Genomic DNA, 27034 nt, shown 5'->3' on the forward strand with positions numbered 1-27034 from the left:
CTCTCTAAAACTATCAAAAACCGAAGAAAGACTGCTATTTATTGGCATAGCTGTATTAAGATTAACTCTCTCTGCTTGCTGGAAAGAGCCCGACCCCCCCAGCTTTCAGATGTGGCTAGCCCGCTTTTTAGCGGTTCATAGTTATGGAGTGGCCATCTATGATACTAGAGGATATAAATCAAAGAAGCGGGGGGATGCAATTTGGTTGCTGATTACCAACTGGAAAGTAGGCTTAACTCCTGCGGTCGGGAGGTCTGATGCTAGTTAATACATTTATAATTGCTATTAATCTTATTGGATGAAACTGTATTGCAATGCCTCAATTAATGTTTAGTGTCTCGGAAGTAATTATGCTGTACCCTTAATGATTGCTCCATGATCCTTGTGTTATTCTTTTGTGATTTCTCTTTTCTTGATTTTATCTGTGCTGTTAATTTGTGTCACTGTTAATTTTTGGTTCTCTTATAATGTCTTTTGCTGATCCCTGATTAAAAAAAAAAAAAAAAAAGAACATCATCAAAGAGGCTAGGCGCAATACCACAAGAGCATGCTATGCGGCAAAGTGGAAGTGGTCTGTCATTTACTGTGACGACAATCAAATCAATCCACTCGACACTTCAATACAGATCATCATTTGTTATCTATTACATCTACAGCGCTCTAGCTTAGCGTACACATCCATACGCCTACATCTTGCTGCATGTCTGCAAACCAGACATCTGTCTCTCTTTATAGTGCCTGGTATTAACGCATTTATGGAAGGACTTAAGAGTCATTCCCCCCACACTTCCACCTGCTCCAGTGTGGAATCTCAACATCGTTCTTACAAGACTAATGGGTCCACCCTTTGAGCCATGGCACAAATGTGAACTATAATTTCTCACTTGGAAGGTAGCCTTCCTCCTAGCCATCACATCTCTGAGAAGAGTGGGTAAGCTTAAGGCGCTAACCACACAAGAACCATTTTTACAAATACGCCAAAACGAAGTGGTTCTGAGGACTAACCCCACATTTTTACATGCAGTAATTTCTGCCTTTCATATCAACCAATCTGTTGAGTTACCGTCGTTCTTCCCTCAGCCAGTTTCTGTAGCAGAATGTGCTCTTCACACATTAGATGTCAAAAAGCATTACTATACTACATTGAAAGGACAAAACCTTTCAGGAAGACCAAGCAACTTTTTGTTGCTTTTGCTCCGCCACATAAAGGCAATCCAAAATCAAAATCAGGTATTGCAAGGTGGATAGTTAAGTGCATTCAATTATGCTATGCAAAAGCAAAATGCACATTAACAATTTCCACTAGAGCGCACTCTACACGCAAAATGGGGGCTTCTGTGGCATTCTTAGGAAATATACCCATAGATGACATCTGCAAAGCTACAACATGGTCTACACACACATTCAGACTACTGCAACAGCTACCCACCGCTTTGGGAGATAACTGCTACATAGTCTATGCATAGCATATGATCTACAGCTCATATGCCTCGAACTTAAAATGCTACTTACCCAGTATGCATCTGTTCTTGGCAGATAGAGCTGTAGAGTCATATGCGCCCACCCGCCTCCCCGGGTACCTTTACATGTTGCAGTAACATCTTACTTGGATACAATATACATGAACATCTCTCTTTACTACTCTTACTAACTCCATTATCACCCTCTGCGGCAAAACAATCTAAGGATGGAGTTGATTCCCATGCGCACTATCACCAAAAGGAGGACTCTTCTACCTCGTGACTGGAAAGCCTTCTTCGAACAAAAACAAAGTGCAAACATCCGCACCCTACACTAGATGGCGATCTATGCATAGCATATAATTCTACAGCTCTATATACCAAGAACAGATGCATGGTGGGTAAGTAGCATTTTCCTTTCTATCACCAAAGAAAGTGTTTTTTTTTCTTTCCGGAAATCTCAAATATATGTTTGCTAAATTCCTATTAACAAATTTTCCCGATGCTCAATTCTATATTGAGTACAAATCAAAAAAAGGGGGAGGTAGAAGTTTTTTTATGTAGGATTCACTCTTACTTCCATGTTCTATAATGTCCTCAATCAAAGGAGAGTGAGCTCTACTGATCTGTAAGGATCTGGTTATACTCCATGTTTTTTTGAAACACTCAACCAATCTCTGCCATATGTAATCACCACTTTGGTATGTCGTTGGGCGGCGTCATCATTGGGTTTCGTACCTAGGTTCTCACTTCCCTAGGTGATTACTGCCTCCTCTTGAGGAAAAGTACTGGTGTGATCCATCTGGTGGTATCTAAAATCAAACTCCCTGTATTCCAAGGAATATCTTTATTGTGGGTGGAATATACAGGGGTAAGGCAAAAAAGAGAAGTTATCGACTTAAGAGTGTAAAGAAGATCTAACTAGGCTGAACCAAACAGTAAGACACCCATTGCACTTGAATAAGGTCCTGATGAAGGCCCAGAACCGTTCTTGAGTTTGGCCAAAACATGTTAACCACCTATGTATGATGTTATGGATAGTTAATACATCCAAAAACATCAGCACCTCTTTTTAGACTGTTTCTTAAGTTGTGACTTGTGGGCCTGAATAACTCTGGAGCTGTAAAGACTTCTGTAAAAAAAAAAGAATACCGAATTCCTACCGTCCCAAGCTTGAATGCAACAGGGGTAAGACACAGTTGTCACAGTCTTCAGATAGGGGGTGCTCACACCCAGCTGATCTGAAGTTCAACCTTATTTGGTATATCCATTTATAATCTATACTTTTCTTGTGTTGTATAGTATTGTGTAAACATACACGCACTCCACACCAAAATTAATTTGTCTTTCATCTGGACTGTGTTGTCATGCTTGCTGTTCTTACCTCTTCTATGTATAGTAGCCCTGGAAACCTGCGAGACATCAATCAAGCTCTTCATGTCCATGCCAAGGGAATTTTGAAGCCAGTCTCCTATTGCCGTCCTAGTCTGCTGGCTGCCCGGGTCTGCTGCATGTCTGGCAGTGACAAGCTGACTCGATGGAATATCCTGGGTGTGCAGGGTGCCCTCCTCAGCCTCTTCATCAAGCCGATATACATCACCAGCATTGTACTTGGTAAGACCCGGACCGGCTCTCATTGATAATTAAACTTAAATATTACAGTAGAGAAATGCCTGAGCTGAGGGAAATTGCATTTCTCAGGGTATAAGTTACAGGTAATAGGGTGACACTTGCACATACATTGCTTTGGTGTTTCGAAATCTTGGCGTTGTCAATATTGAGGCTGTACCTCCTATTTTGAAGAGAAATGGAATATGGCCTGAAAGATTATTTTATCATATGCATTTTAGGTTTGGTTTTTATGATTGTATATAAATAGAATTTACAAGTGTATATGGATACAAAAAGATTGTAATGTATTATGTAATTTCCAATATGGACATTTTTAAACAAAACAAATTATTAAAATTAGAATATATTCTGTACTTATTGCCTCTTCACTGTTCTTATATTGCATACTGTTCTGTTTTATTTTATTGTCTATCTTGAGTTTGCTATTCTAGATTGCCTAGGAGTGATATTTTTCAAACATATGGCCTGAAAGAACCATCTACTGACAGAGACATAGTAGATATTCATAGGCCACGTTTTGATTCCGGTGAGAAGTGATTTGGGCTATTTCTTAGATTAGAGTGAGTGTTGGGGATGAGAATTGAAAGATTTGAGAGGTGAGAGTTCAGATCTTCACCAGAATGCGCGTTTCAAAATATTTCAAAATGGAAACCTGCAAGTGAATTTAATCCCATAAATGTGTGCCACTTTTTCCTATGAAAGCCTGAATCCTGATATGTATTGCACTTCTGGACTATGCTTTTTTTTTATGGAATCCTCGTTGGTGTCCTAAAACATTGACTATCCTCACCTATAGGCAGGGTCCTGGAAAACTTGCACTTTTACAAAGATAAAGGCTGTCTTCTAATAAAAAATGTTGTTTGTCCACAAGCAACATTATCCAGGTGTTTTTATTTTTTACTTCAGAAGACAACTGTAACTAGAAAAAGTTAAACTGGAAATCTAGGAATGTGTGCCCTTTTTAAAAAGAACATCATTTCATATGGCTATAGTTTAAAATAGCTCTTCCTGTGAGTCAGCCAGTTGCATAATGACCTGTAATGCATCTGTGAAAGTTATAATTCAGTTACTTTCTACACTCCTGTATGCAGGATATCTTAGCATTGAGTGCTGCTCTTTTAAAGGCATTCCTCGAGGTCTGTCATTGTTTACCAATTTAGCTATTTTCTTTGAAAGATTTTTAAGTGCGGGTATTCAACCTTTGTTATACCCATAGATATCACAGCTTCACTTTTTTTTTTTAAACATATTTTATTGGCTTTTACATGTTACACATAACACTTGGCATTTTCGGTTTAATTATAGGATACATGCATATATTCTTTGTAACATACAGGTCCGTTTCATACATCATGCAGACTTCATTACTTTTCTATTCAAAGCTAGAATTTCCACAACAATCGGGCCCTGGATGCTCCTGAAATTCAAACCTCTGAGAAGAGTGATAACTTTGTATCATTAGAAACAGTCGTGTGCGCATAGATATGCGGGTACTTCCCAGAGAGGCACACTAGGAGTGGATCAAATGATTGACTCCTTTGTTTTAAACATAATTGTTCATTTTCATTATGATGGAAAATTCTTTCGTGATATTGTCATCATATCAACAAAGATTTTTTTCAGCAAAATCCACATATAATCATTAAGTGAAGACTCCGATGCATTTCGGGCGGGCTGCCCTTTGTCAAGGAGCGCTGAAAGAAGAGGAAACTAGCCTGAGTGGAATGTAAACGAGGGAAAGTGGTAAAGCATGCATTATTTGGGAGTGAGCGTGGGCTGTGGTCCGAGGGTGATGTGGCATTCCGGAGTGGGTGGTGAGTCGGAGTAACGAGTCGGGGTGACGAGGTTAGTAGCGGTCTAGTGAATCAAAAAAACGTGATGAATTAAACGAACAAGTGGTATTGTGGATGGGTCACAGGTCGGGGTGATGAGATTAACTAAGATCGTAACGTGGTGTGAGGATAGAAAAGTTAGAGTTAATACCCAAACGTGACAGGCTTAAAACGAGCGAGTGGTTTTGAGAGTGAAAAATATAGGCCGTGCTCAAATTACGTGTCTAAAATACAAACTTACTTCATGGTGGAGGCGTCGGTAGACGAGCGTTCGGTAGCTGAGTGGGTGGGTGTAGAATGAGGGAACCGGTGAACTCAGGTAGAGTAATGGTAGAACGTGAAAATGAAGGAAGGACTAACGTGATGTGTGAGGAGGAAACGTGGCAGCCATATTGAAAAAGTAAAAGAGAATGAGATATGAAAAAAGCGGAAAGAATGTAAGGAAAGGTTGAATAGAGGTGGATGAAGAACAATGCGAGATGTCAACCAATACATAATCAACGTTTATAGATAACTGAATTCGACGCGATCATTTAATCCATGCGGCTTCAAAGTTTGCAAAAGATAAATCCATTCTAGTTCTCTTTTGAGGAGAAGTTTGCGATTGTCTGTTCCTTTGTATCATTGACATTTGTTCTTCCCCCCTCGTACCAGGCAAGAGCTATACAGGGTCTCTATCCCTCCCTCCAGCAATAATAACCCTGGGTCATCGTATCCTTAGCCGTTCAGGGTATCGCCTTCATGGACTACTTTCAAGATCAGACAGTTCTTGTGGCACAGCTTCACTTTTAGTGAAATCTACCTGTTGTAGGAGCAGGACATTGACATACCATGTACACCCACCCCACCGTCACCCACACCCGCCTTACTAACAGAGCATATTTCAAATTAAAAATATCCAGAAGAGCCTGCGAATACAATTGGGGAACTAGGCTTCATGGCAGTCTGATACGCCTAAGAAGTTTACTTCCATTAGAAGCTGCTTGAGGGTCACAGACCTCCTATTCGCCTGGAGGATTGGTGGGCAGAGGAAGGGTAATACATAAAGGTTTTGCCACAAACGTTTATAGCCCCAGGATTGGGTTTAGCCAGACAAATGCTGCTTTTCCAAAACAGTTGATGAACACCAGCCTGATAGTTACTAGGAGCTTCTAGTATGCTTTTACTGGTATGATTACTGATCCACAAAATTCCTACCATACAGGATTCCCACACTTCCCCTGATAAGAACAGAACCCCACTTGTGTGGATGCACCCATCGCCTACGACTGGAACAGACAAAAACGGTGACATATAAAGTCAGGGTGGTCTTCGCACTGGCCATGGCTTAATCTGTTCTGGTCTTGGGTAATCCCCACCAGGAAGTCAGGAATACTGTATTTTAAATGTTTGGAAAGGAGCATATGCCCAGGCCAGGAGTGTGAATGGGGGAGGGGACTCCATGTATGGTATTCCTGGTGACTAATGGGTATATCCCTGCTTGGAGATCACCATCCGTCCCAACGCAGTGATCCGCTAGAGAGAGAAGTAGCTAAAAAGGTCCAACACTGCAAGTAACCCCTTTACCTCATTTTATGCCCCAAAGTCTAGCCAGTTAGGTGGATGGCCCAGAGTTCCAACCGTTCTCAGAGGCACACCTGTTAGAATGTAAACCAAATGTCTATCAGGCAATAGGGAATTCTTTAAGCTATTCTAATTTACTTCAGATTGACTCACTGTGACTGCCTTAATTCAAATGGGATTCTTTTCCACCTCGATACAGAAAATAGGTTAAGTCTGCACCATTCTGTATTAGAAGGCGGAGATATAATTTTTAGAATTAGAACTTCGCCGTGGCGTCACTCTATAGATCATTCTTTTAAGCTGTGCCAGTGAGAATGTGGAGCAAGCAATATCTTGACATTAAGGCTCTAAATGACGTAGAAGGTTGACTGCTGCTGTTTATAATGCTGAATCTCCAGCAAAATTATCAGAGGAGTGCTATTTTTTTCAAGAAAGCTTAAATTGTCAGTTTTCAATACGAATCACCCCGGAGCTTCTGGTACACCTTTTGGATCAATCTTTTTCATCTGCGCATTATGGAGAAGGTTAGTGATTATGCCAGTGACGAGGCTGACAGTCAGAACATATAATCACCAAACAAAATGCAAAAGATGCCTCCTTCGGAGCAGTGTTGTGTGAAATTCATGTAATTTACTTTTGTGTAATGACCCCAAATCTGTAAAAAAAAATAAAAAAAAATGCATAATAATTACGAGTAATTATACAAAATGTGCATTTGTTGTTAGATTTTAGCCAGAAATGTCAACGCGTACATTTCGGCTGAGATGCCCCTAAAAATAAAATAGCTCAAGTACCATTAACAGCTGCTTATGTTCCAGTCATGTGTTTCCCCATTGCCCTTCTGCTACATCTTTGCTGCAAACGTCGCATAGTTACGTGGCATTGTGTAATCGCGTAATTTTGGAAATTTCAAACAACCACCATAACACTAAATTACATGAGACTATTCCAGCGAAATGGGAATTTTGCCCTAGGATTTTGCAAATCAGCACGCTTATTTTCTGAGACAGGATCAAGGACAGAATACACTACAGGATGATATTTATCAGGGAGAATAGTTATGTTCCTGATGACAGTAATTGGACTCCGACTGGGATGATTACTATCCTGATTAACAAACTAGCCCTTGATGATGTTCACAATTTCCACATTAGTTGACAGAGCCCCACAGAAATGTAATATGCCTGCAGCTTATGTGGACAAAATTGCCTGTATTTGATTTTGAGGATAAAAGTAGATGTTCTCGAAGATCTCTTCCAGTGCTAGACTATGGGGCAGATGTATCAAGATTCAATTTTGCGATTCCAAAATAGCGATTTTTAAGGAATCGCTATTTAGAAATCGCAAAATGGAATGTATGAAAAAAATCGCTATTTTTTTGCGATTCCTTACACTTCCTTATTTGCGAATTCACATTTAGCGAATTCGCAAATAAGGAACAATTTCCCATGCATTCCTATGGGCCAGGAGGCCCATAGGAATGATTTTGAGCTAATTCTCAAATTGCGAATTCGCAATTTGCTAATCGCAATTTGAGAATTATTTCAAGGGTGCAGGGGTGTCTGAAAGACACCCTGCTGCACCCCTGAAATGAACACGTGCATATGGCGCACATACATGCCCCATGGGCATGTGTGCGCGTCACATGCCACCTTTAAAAATGCAAAATTGTGCATTTGTTGAGGACTTCGCAAATTACCATCAACTACAAGATGGTGGTAATTTGCGATTCCTTAACCAAAATTCGCAAATGAAAAATGCTTCATACATAGCATTTAAGGAATCTCAAAATTTGCGATTCCTTAAATGCTATGGCAAATTAAGGAATCGCAATTCTTTGCAATTTCTCAATTTGCGAATTTTTGATACATTCTAAATCATGCAAAATGACCATTTGCGAGTCGCAAAGGCCGAAATTATGCGAATTTCGGAATTTGCGAGTCGCAAAACGGTTGATACATCTGCCCCTATGTCTGGTAAGAAAGTGCTATCTTGCTTGAGTGGGACGCCTCGCTGTACTTGTGTTTCTGACCTGCTGAGGATTGCTGCCATTCACCTACTTCTTGCGGAACCCGCTCCGCGGGTCCCGCTGCGTTGGGAGGCTTGCCTGCTGCCATCGGAAAGGGGACGCTGAGGGAAGTCTACTTGTCGGGGCTGCGAGCGAGTGCGAGTGTGCGCGCTCAATTGGGACTACACATCCCAGGAGCTCCCGCTGCCTGCCTGATCTGTTCCACCTGGGCCGCTCTCCCCGACCCCTCCCCCCTACACGGAGCATTTATCATCTGCACCTTTGGACCTGGCGAGTGGGACGCCTCGCTGTACTTGTGTTTCTGACCTGCTGAGGATTGCTGCCATTCACCTACTTCTTGCGGAACCCGCTCCGCGGGTCCCGCTGCGTTGGGAGGCTTGCCTGCTGCCATCGGAAAGGGGACGCTGAGGGAAGTCTACTTGTCGGGGCTGCGAGCGAGTGCGAGTGTGCGCGCTCAATTGGGACTACACATCCCAGGAGCACCCGCTGCCTGCCTGATCTGTTCCACCTGGGCCGCTCTCCCCGACCACTCCCCCCCCTTCACCTATTAGCGACCTCATTCTACATTAAGCCCCTTGTATCCCCGCTGCGCGGGAGCGCGCGGGAGAAGCCCGGGACAAGGGCGGGACCGTCTGTGGCCGTCCGGGGCCGTAAGAGGCCGGGCTGGGCCACCCCTTTAACATCTAGATTCCCAGGTATTGTTCCACCGTTTAATATACTAGTCGATACGTGACTTGTTGATACTTTTGCAGGGGAGCTCTCTATACTATGGCTGGCACAACAAGTACTTCCACATTATTGCCATCAATGTCAGACTTAGAACCGGCCGTCATGGGCCCTCTTGACTCTTATTTCAAACGTTTGCCACAGGATATTGACAAAGAGATTGCCCTGGCGGAAAGACGAGCTGGGCGTAGGCTCTCGATAGAGCTTTTGAAAAACCCGCCTGAAAAAAACCAAGGTTTAAACTTTCCTGCGCTGGTTACACCATTGTCATCTATTGTTTTACCTGTCACCCAGGACTTACCATTTGACATACCCCCCCTGATTGAGCTAGTTGATACCCCTCCAGCAGTCACTGCAGGAACTGGTTTGTCTGTTGAGCACCCCGATGCACTCAGTCATTCATCTAAAGAAAATGTAGTTCATGAAAAATCTTGTTTGCATGTGGATATGCTTAAACCCAAGCCTGGTGTTAAAAGGAAATGGGGAGTTACTGTCAAAAAAGCACAAGCACAAAAACCTGTGAGAAAGCATAGGAAGCTGGGTTCTAAATCATCCTTAAGCCATGCCCCCGCAAAGAATGAAGTAGTAATGCCGAGGGGGGAGGAAGTAGCAGTCCAACTAGAAGTGGACTCAATAATTCTGTTGCCTCCTGCAAACTTGGCAGTCCCAGCCAATGATCCTATTTTTTCAGAACCCCCGGGGTTACCCTCTCCTAATCATGATTTCCTGGTAGAAGTGGGGAAAATAATGCGTTCCCTTTTACACCCTGTTGAGCTTAGACTCCAAAAGCTAGCCGACCAACTTGACCATCTAGAGCAAGCTAGCTTGGATAATTTCTTTTCCATTAAATCTTTAATCAAGTCTGGAAATAGATTGCGTGAGAATGGGAAACCCCCACAGTTAGCTATCAAAGACCATGAAGTTGTGTTGGTGGATTTGCAATCCCCGCCTGTAAGTGTCACCCCTGCTCAGGAAACCAAAGGGGTGAACAGTAAGAATGTATCCAATACAATTCCCTCTAAAATTAGCACTAACAGTGGGAACACTAAATCCTCTAACAATGTTAATGGGAGTTGTAATGTTAGTGTAAAAACCCCACCCACCACAACTAGAAAAAATACCACGCTTTTGCCGATCGGGCAGGGGAAAACCATGGCCAAAAGGCCAGGAAATGGTAAATCGCCCTCCAGTAATGGCACTGGGAACAAGGTGGGGCCTACGACTAATACAGGAGTGGGTAGTGGTCCCACGAGGGAGGCCCCTAGCATTGGGAATAGGACCAATACTGTTGCGGCAGTGGATAACACCCTTATACATTGCCGTGCTCCCCCGGAGCAAGCACCCACAAAACCCCATATAACTAAATTCCTGGCTAAGACTCCTCCAGTACAGCTCACCCCGGACTCCTACCCATATGTGGCCATACTCACTAATGTCCCACCCCTAATGGAGGGTCAAAAAGAAACCTTTGACATGCTAAAAAACAAAGCCATGCACTGGCTTCGTGTCAATAGACCTCTGCCAGGGGGAGTGGACGGCCTGATAATTGGGGCAAGAAGAGTCAACTGGATAGGGAACACCCTAAAAAAGCAGGGGGGTGAGTGTATCATAATTAATTTTCAGGATCCTAGGGTTGTGGGGCTGATAACGGGACCAGGATGGAATATTAGTATTGGAGGGATTGGGGTTGTGGACCTAACTTTCTTCTACCCGAGACCTGTCACCCAGTCAGGGGGTTGTTGGGAGTACCCGAGATCTGTTATTCCGATTGGGGTAGAGGCTGGTCCCATGGCTGTGCCCACCGCAAGTACAAACAAGTATTATATACCGGCATGTATCCCACAGAATGGGCAGGGACAGATGAGGTGGGGATATTGACAGAGCCCAGATGTCCAATCACCTCCGGTGGGGGAATGGGTTGGGGGAAGTAACACTGGCGGAAAAATGTCAAATAATGAAGATGAAACGAGTTTAACCTCGGAAATAGAGAATATGGGTGATGGGAGTATTATTGCAAGTCCCGTGGGCTATGTGGGTGAACTAGCTATCCCAACCACTATTAGCATCAAGGAGGGAATAGTTGCTAATTGTATAGATATTGTCGTTGGAGAGAACTGTGATTGTAGGACGCTAGTTGATTTGTTGCCTATGGTATCTATTGAAAAGGGGACTTGTATCGAAAACACCATGGAGAACTTTTTATCGTGGAACATAGCGGGGCTGGGGGCTAGATTATTGTCACAGCAATGGATTGACTTTGTAAGTGGATTTGAAATGTGCCTATTCCAAGAGACGTGGGCTTGTGACCCAATATTTTTCCCAGGTTACTTAAATTTTTGTATACCAGCTACGAGAGGCCCCAGGGGCAGACCCATGGGTGGCCTCGCAATTTGGATCAAGCAAAATTCAAAGGTCAAAATAAAAGTGATTGATCTAGGGTGCAAGGACATACAATTATTAAGGTTATCTGTAGGAAAGGGTGGCGTGATAGACATTTACAATATATATGCCAGGGGCACGAGTCTTGGGAATTCTGCCACCTTAGAGGTCTTATCCGCCTCCCTTGATTCCCAGTCACTTGGAAACAGAGTAATTTTGGCTGGCGATTTGAATAGGACATTTGAGCCTCTAGAAAATACTGCACACCCAATAGGAATGGAGGAAGATGCCCTCTGGGGCATCCCAAATCTAAACCTCATACCTGTGAAGCGGTGGTCAAAAGATATTCTTTTGTTGAACGCGCTATGTCTAGAGTATGGTTTGAGGGCTCTTAATGGCAGGACAAAAAGCGACCAAGGTGGCAATTGCACATTCGATAATGGGCATAACAAAAGTAGGATCGACTACGTCATCTGTAGTTTTGAGTTATGGTGTGGTGTGGGTGACATGGAAATTGTGGGGAGAGTAGAAAGTGATCATAACCCCCTTTGTGTCTCCCACTCATGGTGGAGGTCCGCACGAACTAATCTAGTTTCAGGTAATGGGAATGTACCTGTCATGACTAATGACTTAAGACGGGTGAGATGGCCGTATGTCCTGGCCAATTTGTCCTCTTTGGAGTCCATTAAATTGGAGACAGTTAATGCTATTGCTGCCATGACAAAAGCTGACCCTGTAATACCAGACTCGGTTGAATTAACTGATATACACGACACCTTCTTTTCTGTGATAAAACCGTACTTTACCAAGCCAGTAAAGTATAACAGAAAAGCGCCAATCACTATGGCGTCCTGGTTCAACAAGCAGTGCAGGGTAGCCAGACTGGAGTTGGGCAGAGCACTTAAAAGCAGAGTTAGGGCTATGATTAGCGCCAGTAGGAAACACTATAATGATAGTATCCGCCTGGCCAAGAAGTTGTGGGACGAGGAGTATTGGGAGGAGCTACTCGCTGCTTCAGGGCAGAAGGATTCCAGGCTTTTCTGGAAAACCGTGAAATGGGGAAGAGGGGGCGTCTCTAACCAACCCGACAACAATGTCGATGAGGCATTGTGGGTCGAGTATTTTAAACCCCAGTATGCTGAGAGCAGGGATCTAATGGCCATAGAACCAATCCCTATGATATTCTGTAAGGGTGATTTATTCTCATGCAAGGATGCGGAACACGTAATAGCAAGCTTGCAGGGGGGGAAAGCCCCTGGGCTGGATGGAATCCCCTCAGATATCTTTAAACACGACAAGGCCCAGTGGGCAAATTATGCGACCTTGTTGGGAAATGGCCTAGCGAAAGGGGCTAAAATCCCAAATATATGGAAGGGGGCAATAATAATACCGATCTTTAAGAAAGGCGATCGGTCACTACCAGTAAATTATAGACCAATAAGTTTGTTGGCCACCATGCAAAAAGTGGTGGGGAAGATGCTGGTCGACAAACTTATGGCCTGGGTAGATGATAACAATGCGTTATCCCCCTTCCAGGCAGGATTCAGACGTGCAACCAGTACGGTCGACCAAATCTTTCGCTTCACCATGCTGCGGTGGGGGACTGTACTCCTGGGCAAAGGCAGGCTCTATGTAGCATTTGTAGATCTCAGGGCCGCCTTTGATCTGGTGCCCAGGCGCACGCTGTGGGAGGTTCTGTTTAAATTAGGGGTCCCACCTGATTTGCTCACGCTGATAATGCGTCTGCATGAAAGTAATTACGCAAAGGTTCAGTGGGGGAGGAATGGGGAATCCACTGCTAACTTCCCAGTTGAGCGGGGGGTCCGGCAGGGATGTGCTATGGCACCCCTGCTGTTCTCCCTGTTCATTAATGGCATTGTGGACAGGATGTTGGACGCAATGGTCGATGCACCTTCGTTAGCGGGCATCAGAGTCCCTATTCTGATGTTCGCTGACGACACCCTGATCGTGTCCAAAACCCCGTCGGGCCTCCAGAGAGCTTTGAACATTTTCGACTCATTTTGCAAGGAACGGGGCCTAGAGGTTAATGTAAACAAGACTAAGCTGATGGCCTTTGGGCAAAAGTGCCATTCTCGACCCAATGTTTCTTTGAACAATATCAAGCTTGAGTCGGTAGATGTTTTCACGTATCTCGGGGTCGAGATATCAAGTAAACCGGGTTGGACACGACACATAGAGAAGGCGGTGTTGAAACACCAGCAGATTTCTGGTGTACTCAGGGTTGAGCAAATAAAATCTAAAACCAGGCCCATAAAACCTGTTCTCATGGTTTATGACGCAAAGGCCCTGGGCGCAGCCCTTTACGGGGCTGAAGTCTGGGGCTTTGAGAGTCTCACCACTCTTCAGAGATCTGAGAACAGGTTTCTGAGAGGGATAACTAGTCTCCCTCAAAGCACCCCACTTATACCGCTTGGTTTAGACTTAGGTAGAAGATCGCTTACCGATCGTGCCCGACTGAGGCCTATCCTTTATTGGAGACGTCTATGGACAACCGTGGAAATAAGACACTACGCCGAGGGGTTCTTAGCATTAGCCAAACTGGATGTTTTCCATAAAATCGCATGGCTAAAAATGTTAAGAGATGCTCTTTTTGAGCTTGGGCTCTCCAAACTGTGGGAAAACCCCCTAGGGGAAGTATTCCCCAGTAAATCCAGTATTAAAGAACTATATTGGAACCACATTGATCAAAAACTTTGGAGAAGCGTAACCTCGGAATCCTTGGGGGGTAGATTCATGGAAATTAAACATCAGCCATCCTTAGAAAAGTATTGGGATACTATAACTTCCCCAACAGACAGGAAACTATTTTTCCAGTTAAGGGCAGGCTCTCTCCCCTTGAGGTGTATGACGTCCAGTTGGAAGACTGGAGGCAGTGCGTGTTGCCCGTCATGCGGGGCCCCCAATGAAAGCATCGCACATTTTCTATTCTCATGTGTGGCTTATGTAAATCCAAGGAAATCTTGGCTGGCCCCAGTTTGTAGGAATCTCGGTGTCCTAAGTGGTGTTGAGGGGCTAAGAATTATTTGTTCTTCCACTGAAATGTTCCTTGTAGTCGGAACTGCCAAATATTTGGGGTGGGCGTGGTCCTTAAGGAGGAGGGCTTTAGCTACCAGTACCTTCTGAATTCTACATGCTCCCAATTTCCTGTGTATGATTTTTATTTGTAGATAGCAACTGGGAGATATATATGAATTTTAAATTTAAAACGCGGATAACATGTATGCTATGAGTTTTATTGTATAAACCCGGGAATGGTCCGTAACGCGGAGGTTTCTATACTGTAACATGCATGTAGTTTCTGCATTGTATGAAAAAGCTTATATTAATCCCAATTGACAAATAATTTTTTATGTTTGTGTACTATGTATTTTTTAACTATAAACTAAGTGTAATAGATTGTTTGATGTTTTTAAGAAATGTATGTAATTTATATGTGTGCTTTTATGAGTGTACAACTCGAATAAAGCTTTTTCAACTCAACTCAGCTATCTTGCTTGCACAGTCCAGTTATGGGCTACTTTCCGGTTTACAGTCAAGAAAAGAAATACAAAGCACCAGAGTCCTCACAAGCATGTCTGCAAAATCAAATTCTGACTTCGCCTCTGAATTGCAGCAGAAATTACATTCTAGATATCCAGCAACTCCATGTGTTCTCTTGAACTGCAAAGGCAAGATATTAGACACCATTGGGAAGACATTTGGGTCGTTTGCAGCGGTGGAAGTGAGAATAGCAAGCAATAATGCCAGCTTCTCTTCCAGGGGATCCTCATCAATAGTCATAAGCATTGAATATTCCCGCCCATGTGCGGGACCCCGGAAACAATATAAAATATATATATATGTAAAAAACACATATATCTCGCTCCACATATATGTACGTACATATATTATTTTTCTCACACCAATGCAGCTCCAAAACTGAGGCTAAAACAATGTAAACACATGTACATGTACTGCAATTAGTAAGGAAACAAAAAACACATTAGGTCAAATATCCCTTGAACTTTGTGTTTTAATGAGTAAAACCAGTCATAAATCCTGAAAATTGCTTATAAATAGACAGTTAGCCCTCAGGCTGCATTGTAAAACAATAGCATAGAAAATGAAACCATTTTCAACAAAAACTGGCACTGTGCCTTTAAGGCAGCCATGACCCCAGGCTTCCCATCATGCCTCAGGGGTGACAGTTAGGTCAGTTGTTCTTTCCGGCTCCTTCAGTCAGGACCCTGGTGAAACAGCTCCCTTTCTTTTTGACTTTCTGTCAAAAAAATATTCCTATAATCTACAATTTTTTACTTTCACTCGACGTCTTTTTGACCTAGGGTTTTACTGCTACCTTTTTTAGGCTTTAAAAAGGTGATTTTTCTGTCAAAATGCCTTCCCTCATTGACAAATGCCCTTCATGTGGAAGGAAGATGGTCAAGACTGACACTCAATCAGTGTGTATCCTGTGCCTACCAGACTCTCATTCTTCGAAAACCTGTGAACACTGCCAGGTTTTAACATCCAGAACTCTCAAAGACCGAGAGAGAATTCGCATTTATGGACTTTCTGGGAGAGGAAGATCTCCCAAGAAGCAGAAAAGTCGGAAGACGCGGTCGACGTCAAAAGAAGTCCCGACTTGTTCACCTTCGGCGTCTGGATCAGCGTCGAAGAAGCAGTCGACGGCGACGAAGAATAGTCAGGGGTGGGGAATTCCTATCTCCCGACGCCCGAGACATCTAGATTTCTTACAAGGGCAAGAGGTTTTAATTTCTAACTTGTCCAAAGGACAAGTAGACAGTCTTTTGCTTTCTCCCCGAGGCTCTTGTGTGGCTTTCAGGCCCTCCCCTGGTCCTTTCATTTTCTTCGAGATTCAGCTCCAGAACACAGACATCACTGGAATGTAAGAGGCTGCCTTAAGGGCCTCATGGCTCCTGCTCTAACTTTAACCTTGTGACCCCCCTGCCTTTTATTCTGTGCTTCACCCTTCGGCCTCAAATCAGCCCCAAGATCCTTCCTCACCCTTGCCTCTGGGGTCCTAAGATGAAGCGCATGCTTTCCCTTCTCGTGCAGCCCCTGCACAACCCTCCTTTACACTTTGCTTTGCTTGTACGTTTCACTCAGTGCCTGTACTTGCTAACCCCACACCACCCCCCTCTGCTGCCCCCTCTGACTACCCTGACCTGCTCCCCTTGGCCTCTCATATTTTACCGCATCCAGGGCTTACATTAAAGTTAATAAATTTGCCCATGTGGAATTGATGCAATCCTCAGGCGCACCTTCATTTCTCTCCTTGCACTGGGCCTCTCGTCTCACTTTGTGCGTGCACCAGGGGCATCTTAACACGCCGCTGTAGCATCTACAGCAGCTGTGGAGTTCTTAATGGGCCTCTTCTTTCTGCAGGTCCAAACAAAGGTTCATAATTAACCTGAAATGGTGGATGGATATATACATGGATGAATGAGTGAAAGGATGTATGTAAGAATTGATGAGTGAAAGAATGGATGGATGGATGAGTGCAAGGGTGAATGAATTGATGGATGGGGTGAAAGTGGATGGATGAGTGAAAGGATGGATGCAAGGATGTATGAGTAAACAAATTGATGGATGAGTGAAATAGTGAGTGAAAAGATGGGGTGAAAGTGGATGGATGAGTGAAAGGATGGATGGTTGAATAAAAGGTTGGATTGATGCATGAGAGAAAGAGTGGATGAATGGCGGATGGGTGGATGGCTGATGGAGTGGATGGTTGGTTGGGTGGATGGATGGATAGATGGATGGGTGGAAGGATGGATGGATAGATAGATGGGTGGATGGATCGATTGATGGGTGGAAAGATGGATAGATTGATGGATGGAAGAATGGATAGACTGATGGGTGGATAGTTGACTGAAACGGTGGATGGAGGGAGGAGTGAAAGGGAGGATGGATATGAGTGAAAATGAGGATGAATATGAGTGAAAAGGAGGATGGATGGAGTGAAAGACGGAAGAGCAAAAGGATGGATGGAGGGATGAGTGAAAGGGTTGATAGATAGGCCTGGAAAGGAGGATGGAAGGGTGAAAGATGGAAGAGCAAAAGGATGGCTGGATGGAGGGATGAGTGAAAGGGTGGATGGTTGGATGAAAGTGGATGGATGGATGAGCGGATGGATGGATGTATGAATGAATGGAAGAAAGGGTGGATGGATGAGTTTGAATGATAGATTTGGAGCTGGAAGGATTGATTGGGCCCCAAGGGCATCGTGAACCACTCGCTTTAGCAGCTACAGTGGAGGTGGAGCTCTTGATGAGTCTCTTCTGTCTGCAGCTCGGCAGACAAAGGCCTATAATTAATGTGTAAGGGTGAGTGAGTGAAAGGATGGATGTGTGGGTGAAAGGGTAGATGGATGAGTGAGTATGAATGTAAGTGTGGCTTCCTAGATGGATGAATGAGTGAAAGGATGGATGATAGGGATGGTGGATGGACGATGGACATGTTGATGAAGGAAAGGGTGAAAAGATAGATGGATTGCAGGGTGGATGGATCAGTAAGTAAAAGGATGGATGAGTGAAAGGGTAAATTGATGGATGAGCGGAAGGATGGAAGAGTGAAAGGGTAAATTGATGGATGAACGGAAGAATGGGTGAGGGAAAGGATGGACAGATGGCTGAGATGGATATGTTTGGGGATGGATGGGTAGATTTGGATATGGAAGTGCGGATGGATGAATTGACAAACAATGGTGAAAGGCTGATGAAAGAATGCATGGAAGCCAATGTAAAGGTGAAATGCTAGATATCAGTGGGTGAATGAAAGGATGAATGGGTAGATCTGCAGAACAGAGGCAAAATAAGGAAATCACTAGTATTCCAATCCTTCTATACTATGAGGCTGACATAACCAGAGAAGCTATTATCCGAGCTCTTATATAATGAGTGCTGCCAATTTTTGATGGTGCGCTACATGATGGCACCAAAGGGACAAGTGGATTTTGTACAGGACAAGTAGATTTAGGAAGCTACCTGTCCTATGGACAAGTAGATATTTTAATAAATTCCACACCCCTGATAGTTCTTCAGCGTGAAAATCAAGGTACCTCCGCTACAGACAGCGTCGAGGGGTGGATCGCCGTTGAAGCGGAAGAGCTCGACGGCGAGCCAACTGACGTCGAAGCAGCATCGTCATGCTGTGACGTCTAGGCATTCTCCGTCGACGCCTGACCATCGGCGTTCGGCGTCGAGACAACCTCCGTCGTCAACTGGTTGTGGTCGTTCGACATAGAAGGAGCCTCTGCCGACACATCGTCGATTGACGTCGAAGCAGCCTACGTCGACGCCTAGTCAATGGCGTTCGACGTAGAGGCAGCCTCCGTTGCAGTCAGACCAGCGGCATTCGGTGTCGAGGCACCCTCCGCCGCCAGAACATCGGCGGTCGGCGTCGAAGCAGCCTCCGTCGTCATCGAGCAGGCATCCTTCAACGGCGAGACGCTCTAGGTCGAAGGAAAGATCGGCGTCGAGGAGATCACTGTCGACGTCGAGAGAGCGTCTAGCTGATAGGCGTTCATCGCCGAAGCAACAGCCGTCGACGGATCTGCGGAGATCCAGGGAGCGGGGCGACACATTCAGCGATTGTCTCTCCTACAAGAATACAGGAGAGGTCACCTTTGAAGCTGGTGGTGCAAGAGATGGAGAGTGAGTCATTGGACCAGTCTCAAGCCCTAAGGTCTCAACTGGGTTCCCCAGGATCAGCATCCGCATCGGCTGCAGAGGTGGAACAATCACCGATACAGGATCCTCCCGTCAAAAGGAGAAGGGTCTCGGAGGAGAGAGGTCGGTCGAGGTCTTCCTCTAGACGGTCACTGGTGAGCCTGTCCTCATCCTCCTCGGCATCTCGAAGTGGCAGATCCTCGGATGGGGAAATCAGCTCTTCGGATAGGGAGAGGTCCAAGTCCCCTGCAAAGTCGCAGCAGGATCAAGCGGATCAACCTCCTCCACGCGCACGTTCGCCAGTGAAGGATCGCACCCAGAAATCTCCTACTGTTCGTCTTTCCCCAAGGTGGTATAGACCTCTTCACCACTGGGCCAAGGACAAGGAGACGGCGGATCGGTTGAGGGCGTATCGAGATCAAACCTCCCGCCGCAAAGAACTGTCTCGGTCTAGAGTGCACTCAAGTAAGAGAAGATCTAGCCTCAGAGATCGATCTCGTTCTAGAGCGCGCTCAAGTAGGAGAAGATCTAGGTCCAGGCGGACTCATAGCTCCTTAAGTTCATCGAGGACCCGTTCTCACAGGAATTACTCTCCGACCCTAACAGACAGCCCACACTTGAGAATATCTCCAACGGAGGATATTTTCTCGTTCCAAGACATCTTGGGCAGGGGAACCCTGAAGCTAGGAGTACCTATGACAGCTCCGCAGGTCAAAACGACGGTCATCTTCGAAACCCTGCAGCACAGAGCGGCACCCAAAACTTTATTGCCGTTGGTCCCGGGTATCATGGGTCCGGAGAATGAATTCTTCCTGACTCCGGCTACAGTGAAGTCGGTCCCAGCGAGGATTCTCAAGAAATATCGTTCTCCCGAAGAGGATCCTCTGTTCCTCAAGTCCGACCCACCTCCAGAATCGGTATTCATTGCGGCGGCTAAAAAATCCAATGCGGTAGCCTCCTCATCCACGGTACCGCTGGATAAGGACAGCAAGTTACAAGACTCATGGGGGAGAAGAGTGTGTAACACCTCAGCCTCTTTCCTCAAGGTTTCCAATGCGGAAGCTCTACTGGGCAGATATGATAGATCTCTGTGGGACTCGCTTCAGAGGTTTTCTACTAAACTGCCTCAGGAGGATAGAAAGGATTTTGAGGAGATTCTGATGGAGGGCTGTCAAGTCTCCAATCAGATTATAGGGGCGGCGGCAGATGGAGCTATTCTGGCTGCGCATGGTTATGCGCATGGAATCACATCTCGGGGGCACATCTCTCTTTGGGGCGAGTGCTGATGAGGAGATACAACGGATGAAGACGGAGTTAGACACCCTTAAAGCCGTGGGGCTTGAAAAGAAAAAGGAATTCCGGAAGAAATTCCGTTCTGACAACAAGGGCTCTTCGTAGCAGAGGGTTCAAACCCCCTCACTGGCAGAAGGGCCTGAACCAGCAAGGCCAACAGAAGTCGCAATATAAAGGCAAGCGCAATTCTAAAGGAAACGGGAATCAACGCCAAGGCAACAGCTTCAATAAGCCTCAGCAGAAGCAATGAGTCTTCACTTCCCCCAGCGCCGTTGTCCACTCCAGTGGGGGGAAGCATTGCACATCACAGGACAGAGTGGCAGGCCATTACAAAAGATCAATGGGTGTTGTCTACGCTGCAGAATGGGTACTGTCTTCGTTTTCATAGTCTACCTCCACTCGTTCCTCCGATGCCAACGTCAAGCTACAAATGCTAAAGAAGGAAGTAGCGACACTCCTCAAAGTCAGCCATCGAGAGGGTGCCGGTGGCTCAAAGGGAGAAAGGAGTCTATTCGAGGTATTTTCTGGTCAGAAAAAAGGGCCAAAAGGAGGAATACAGGCCCATTCTGGACTTGAGAACACTCAATCTACATGTCAAAAAAGAAAAATTTTGCATGTTGGCGCTTCACCAAATATATCCACAACTCAGGAAGGGGGATTGGATGTGTTCGCTGGACCTTCAAGATGCATACTTTCATTTCCCGATACGGCCCGATCACAGGAGATTCCTTCGATTCCGGGTGGGGACCTCCCACTTCCAGTTCAAAGTCCTACCGTTTGGGTTGAAGTCGGCCCCCAGGGTGTTCACGAAGTGTGTCGCAGTGGTAGCGGCAGCTCTACGCCGCAGGGGGGTCTTCGTATACCCATACCTAGACGATTGGCTGTTGAAAGGTCCTTCTCCAGACAACGTAAGGAATCAATTCCAGACATGCATAGAACTCTGTCAGCGTCTAGGCCTGCATGTCAACTACAGCAAATCGGTCTCCCAACCCACTCGGAAGATTCACTTCCTAGGAGCTCTGCTAGACTCCGAGGTAGGAAAAGTGTTTCCTTCGGAGGAGAGACAGTATTCGATAACGCTCAAGTGCCAGCAAGTTCTTCGCCACAGGACTCAGAAAGTGCGAAAGATAGCCTCCCTCTTAGGGTCGATGGCTTCATGCATCTGTCATAGCCTGCCAGTCTGCCAATTCTGCCTGAACCTACCTGGGGCTGCGTGAGGCTGCCACCGGACTCTGCTCGTTTCCCTCCCGCCGCCGCTTGAGTTTCCCTCGCGGCCGCCCAGCGGAGGGGAACTACGATACCCACACTGCTTAGCGTCCCGACCCGGAAAAGATCACGGGGGTCACCGCGCCCGGAGGCGCTTCAAATTCCCGGCGCCCTCCGCGACGCGGGACGCGAGCGGGACGCCGGACGAAGCCCGGACAAAGGGCGGACAGTCTAAGACAGTCCAAGACTGGCCACGACTGGACTGGACCCGGTTAGTAACATCTTCTGTACTGTGAGTCCTGCGTTTGCTCTCTTGGCCACCGATTCATTTGCATTTGTTTGCTGCTCGCATCGCATTAATTGAGCTGAAATATGTCTAAACAAAAAACACCCAATACACCTGCTAATACAATGGATAATTATTTAGTACATAGGGTGTCAAAAATCATTAGCGAACGTAGGTCGTCTTTGGGGCTGAGTGAGTCTTCATTTTGCTCCCAAAGTGGAAGCCAAGATTTAATTGACTTGGATTTAGAAGCTGAAAATGTTACTGTTATTGAAAATGTTGTAAGTAATGATTGTTCAGTACTGAACTCGTCTGCTAATGTTTTGAATCATGATACAAATGTGGATTTACTAACGGGGGAGGAGCTATGTAAGTCATGTGTTGACTTAGAGGTGGTTGAAGAGAGCATTTCCTCGCCAACGACAGTTCCGGCCCCTAGAGTGGTGAAAAGACCTACTAAAATTCCACCAAAAAGGTTAGGGCTACGGTCTAATAGTAAAAAACCTGCTACACCCCCTAAAATTAAACATAAACATGCCACTGATGACATAAGGGAGGAAAGGAGTAACTCAATAAATTTTGAAGAGCTGCTGTCAGATAAGTTCTTGCCACGCTAGAAGCCAAGATATCTTGCATAATTAAACCGCTCATATCTAAAATAGATCATTTGTCCGACAAAGTCCATAAGTTGGAGTCGCTTTTGAAAATCACGAATGACAATGTGGGCGAATTTTCAAATGAAATTATGAACAAGATAGACGGGAAACAGCCAAATATGACTGAGAGTTTACATCCCATACCCCCCCCTAACCAGACAAGTGTGCCCAGTGATAGGAATGACGTAGGTCATGTTGTTGGTAATCCAATAGATGCAGTACCACCGGTAACCCAAGGGGATGCTTTAACACCCAATTTTGACCTAGAACTAAATCCCGTGGAATTAATTGTGGAAGCCTCGCCACTGGTTTTAGTACTGGCAAATGTCCCACCACTTGAAAAAGACCAGACTGAGTCCTCTGATTCCCTTCTAAACAAATCCTTGCAGTGGTTAGGTAACAACATGCAAATATCCCCATGGGGTAGAGAAAAGTTGTCTGAAGATCTCCTAACAGCAAGGAGAGTAAAGTGGATAGGGACAAAACCAAAAAAAAATTCTGGGGATTGTGTGGTGCTGAACCTTAAGGGCCCAGAAGTATTATCAGATATCCTGCTTAACATTTTTCCACCCCAACGTAGAAGGGCAGAAATAATTCCACTGACGTTGGACTTTTTTTATAGCAGAAGAGGGATAGTGTCAAAGCCAACCATTTTAAGGACAAAGTGGTCAGCAGTTGGAGCAAGAAGGGTTAGGAATGATCAACAAAGTTGTGACTGGGGGATAAATTTGGAAAACCGCTACTTGGCTTTATCCAACTTGAACGAGTGTGATTGACTCGCGGGTTGTGCAAGGCCAATGTCGCAAAGGTATGCAAGTAAAGGAAATATGACATGCACCGACTTGATGAATCAGAATATGCACAATGAAAGACCAATCAACACGGTGCAGGGAAATCTTGTCCTTGAAGTCCAAATACCAGATGTTGAGGGTATCGCTTGCATTGCAGAGGCTAGAGAACCCGAAATAATACCAACGGAGGGCCAATCATCAAGTGTTGAAAGCAGATCAAAAACCAGGAATTTAAAAACAGGGGAGTTATTGTCCCATTATGAATCGACCTTGTTGTCCCTTCTATCCTGGAATATAGCAGGCATAGCAAGCAAGATACCCACATTGGAATGGGGTGATTACATCGACCAGCATGATATAATCATGTTGCAAGAAACATGGTCACCAACCCCAACATTTAGAGAGGGTTTTCTAAATTTTTATATCCCAGCCACCAGAAACCAGATGGGACGCCCCTTTGGAGGGTTGTTAATCTGGATACGGCAGTCCCTGAATTGCACCATAAAACAGTTGTCCATACCTTCCAATGACATTATGGCTCTTCGCATTAAATGGGTAAATGGCCAAGAGCTTACCTTGTATAATGTTTACGCTAGAGGAGTGACTAGTGGCAAATCCTCTGACACTATAACGGTTCTAGAGCAGCACATAGACACGTCATCGACTACAAATCAAATAGTCGTGGGTGGAGATTTTAATGTCACCTTTGAGCCACTGGGAGAAGAGGATAGGACATTGTCCGAAGAGGAGGACGATAAGTGGGGTATCCCACAGTTGGAATTGCCAGCCATTAAAAAATGGAGTAATGCAGCGATCCAACTAAAAAGTCTCTGCTTAGCTAGAGGCTTAAGAGCGGCAAATGGTCGCTCGTCTTCCGACCAAAAAGGGTTTAATACGTTTGACAATGGCCGATCCACCAGCAGAATTGATTACATACTCCTAGATGTAAGGTTCTGGAGTAAAATGCTAGACATGGTTGTAGAAAATAGACCAGAAAGCGATCACAACCCGCTGCTACTGACATTCTACTCCTGCTATGAGCCTATAGCACAAAGTAACATTATCGGGATGACAACGCAGGATGTAGTCTGCTCGAATAATTTGCGTAATCTCAAATGGAAAAACCTCCTAGAAGATGTGGCAAAACTAGAGGTACTTAAGAAACTGGTAGTAGACGAGGTAAATATTATCAAGTCGCACCGCGGGACAACCAATTTTCAAGATTACGTGATGAAGGCTCATGGTAATCTGTTTCCCAAAATACAAAGCTTTTTTAGCAAAAAATTAGATACCTGCAATAAGGGGAAAAATGGTATAGTGCAAGGCTGGTATGATAAAAGCTGCAGGATGGCACGGCATAAACTAAGTCTGGAACTGAAATCTGGCAATGTAATATCAATTAGGAGGGCGAGAGATGTATATAGACAATCCCAAAAACTGGCTAAGAAACGTTGGGATGAAGAAGGTTGGCAGGATATGAAGGAGGCCTGTGCAGCCAAGGATTCTAGACGCTTTTGGGCTATAGTAAAATGGGATAGGGGAGGACTAGCCGCCCAGCCTCAAAATCATGTCCCCATAAATCAATGGATAGAGTTTTTTAAACCACAGTATGCTCGTAACCCTGCATACATTGATGATCTACCCCCCCCATTTACCTTCTTTAAAACTCAAATATTTAATGAGAAGGATGTCAGTCTAGCGATGGATGGCATAGCGGGGGGGAAAGCACCGGGTATGGACGGTATTCCAGCCGATGTATTCTTATCGGACCGGACTGCCTGGGGAACTTATTTCACAATGTTGGCAAATGCTGTGGCGATGGGAGGGGCTGTCCCCCCGTCATGGAAGGGGGCAGAAATAATTCCCATATATAAAAAAGGAGACAAAACATTAGCCCAAAATTATAGACCCATCAGTCTAATAGATACAGCACAAAAACTGATGGGGCGCTTAGTCCAGAACAAACTGCAACAATGGATTGATGAGAAGAATATATTATCTCCCTACCAGGCAGGGTTCCGGCCATTGACTAGTAGTGTAGACCAAGTTCTCTATTTTATGACTATTTATTGGAGAAACGTCACACTCAAAAAGGGCACGCTGTATGCAGTCTTTGTAGACCTAAAAGCAGCCTTCGATCTAGTGCCTAGAGAAAAACTGTGGCAGACTCTGGCTGAAGTAGGTTTAAGCCAAGAACTTCTTACTCTTTTAGTTCGCCTCCATGATAATAACTTTGCCAAAATTAGATGGGGCAAGCAAGGCGAAGTTACAGACTCTTTTCCAATAGAACGAGGAGTAAGGCAAGGGTGTGTCCTTGCCCCCACACTATTTTCAATTTATATAAACGGTATTGTGGCCCACTTAATGAAATCCCCATGCGACGCTCCAATTATAGCTGGCTCCCACGTCCCTGTTTTAATGTTTGCGGACGACACGCTTTTACTTTCACGCACCCCGAGTGGTCTTCAAAAAGTGGTGGATGCCTTTGGTGAATTCTGTGATAGTAGGGGCCTTGAATTGAACACCTCCAAAACAAAATTCATGTGCCTAAACTACCAGTCTTCATTCAAAGGCGAAATTAAATACAAAGGAACCCCCCTTGAGAAAGTGGATGCCTTTACCTATCTAGGCATCACCCTCCAGGGAAATATGAAGTGGAAGTCCCACATTAATAAGACCCTATTGAAGTTTAACAAGCTTTCTGGTGCAGTAGCTTTAAAACACCGCAAATCGCTAACAAAGCCGGTTAACTGTGTATTAGAAATATACAACATGAAAGTACTAGGTGCCTGCCTATATGGTTCAGAACTATGGGGGTTTTCCAACTTGGGAGAGTTAGGATGTGCGGAAAACAGATTTCTCCGAGGGATTGTCATGGTCCCCCAAAGTACACCTGTAATCCCGCTAAAACTAGACCTGGGCAGGAAAAATATTGAGGACATAGCAAGACTGCGGCCACTCCTCTACTGGAGGCGCCTGATGGTCACCCCAGAGCTGAAGCATTATGCTACAGCTCTTGAAGATGTTGTTGAGTTTGATCGTTTCCATTGTATTGAATGGTTGAAGGAACTTCGGGGGTTGCTCGTACTGCTAAAATTGGAATACCTCTGGGGCAACCATGATGTGGCTAGTTTTCCAACTAAAGCGAAATTGAAAGACCTATATTGGGAGATGGTCTATGTAAGAATGTTCTGTAAAGGTTCCAATTCAAAATTGACAAATCGTTTCTGTGAAATTAAAATGTATCCAACATGCGAAACATTCTGGGACATAATAGAACGACCATATGATAGGAAACTTTACTTCCAATTTCGTATAGGTACTTTACCAGTAAATGCATTTAAAAAACACTGGTCGCCAATGTGGGATGAACATTGCCACTATTGTAAAGACCAAATAGAGAACATCTCGCATTTGTTGTTCTGTTGTCCCTTATATGTTAGCCCCAGACGTAAATGGTTAAAGCCAGTATGCCTAAACATCGGCTCTC

At 44.8% G+C, this 27034-nt stretch overlaps 1 protein-coding gene across 5 annotated transcripts in view; it reads left to right on the top strand.

The window, feature by feature from the left end:
• LOC144782015 (adenosine deaminase domain-containing protein 2-like) overlaps positions 1-27034 on the top strand; it is a 582918-nt gene that overhangs the window by 326613 nt on the left and 229271 nt on the right. For all 5 annotated transcript variants that reach the window (XR_013601099.1, XM_078661127.1, XM_078661128.1 and 2 more), the window contains one exon: positions 2860-3074. Coding sequence is in view for 4 of the 5 variants with exons in the window: in XM_078661127.1 (XP_078517253.1) it covers positions 2860-3074 (215 nt within the window). In the remaining variant the exon portion in view is untranslated. The remainder of the gene's footprint in view (positions 1-2859; positions 3075-27034) is intronic.

Source organism: Lissotriton helveticus, chromosome 9 (genome assembly GCF_964261635.1).
Source record: "Lissotriton helveticus chromosome 9, aLisHel1.1, whole genome shotgun sequence".
In the NCBI taxonomy this organism is placed as follows: domain Eukaryota; kingdom Metazoa; phylum Chordata; class Amphibia; order Caudata; family Salamandridae; genus Lissotriton; species Lissotriton helveticus.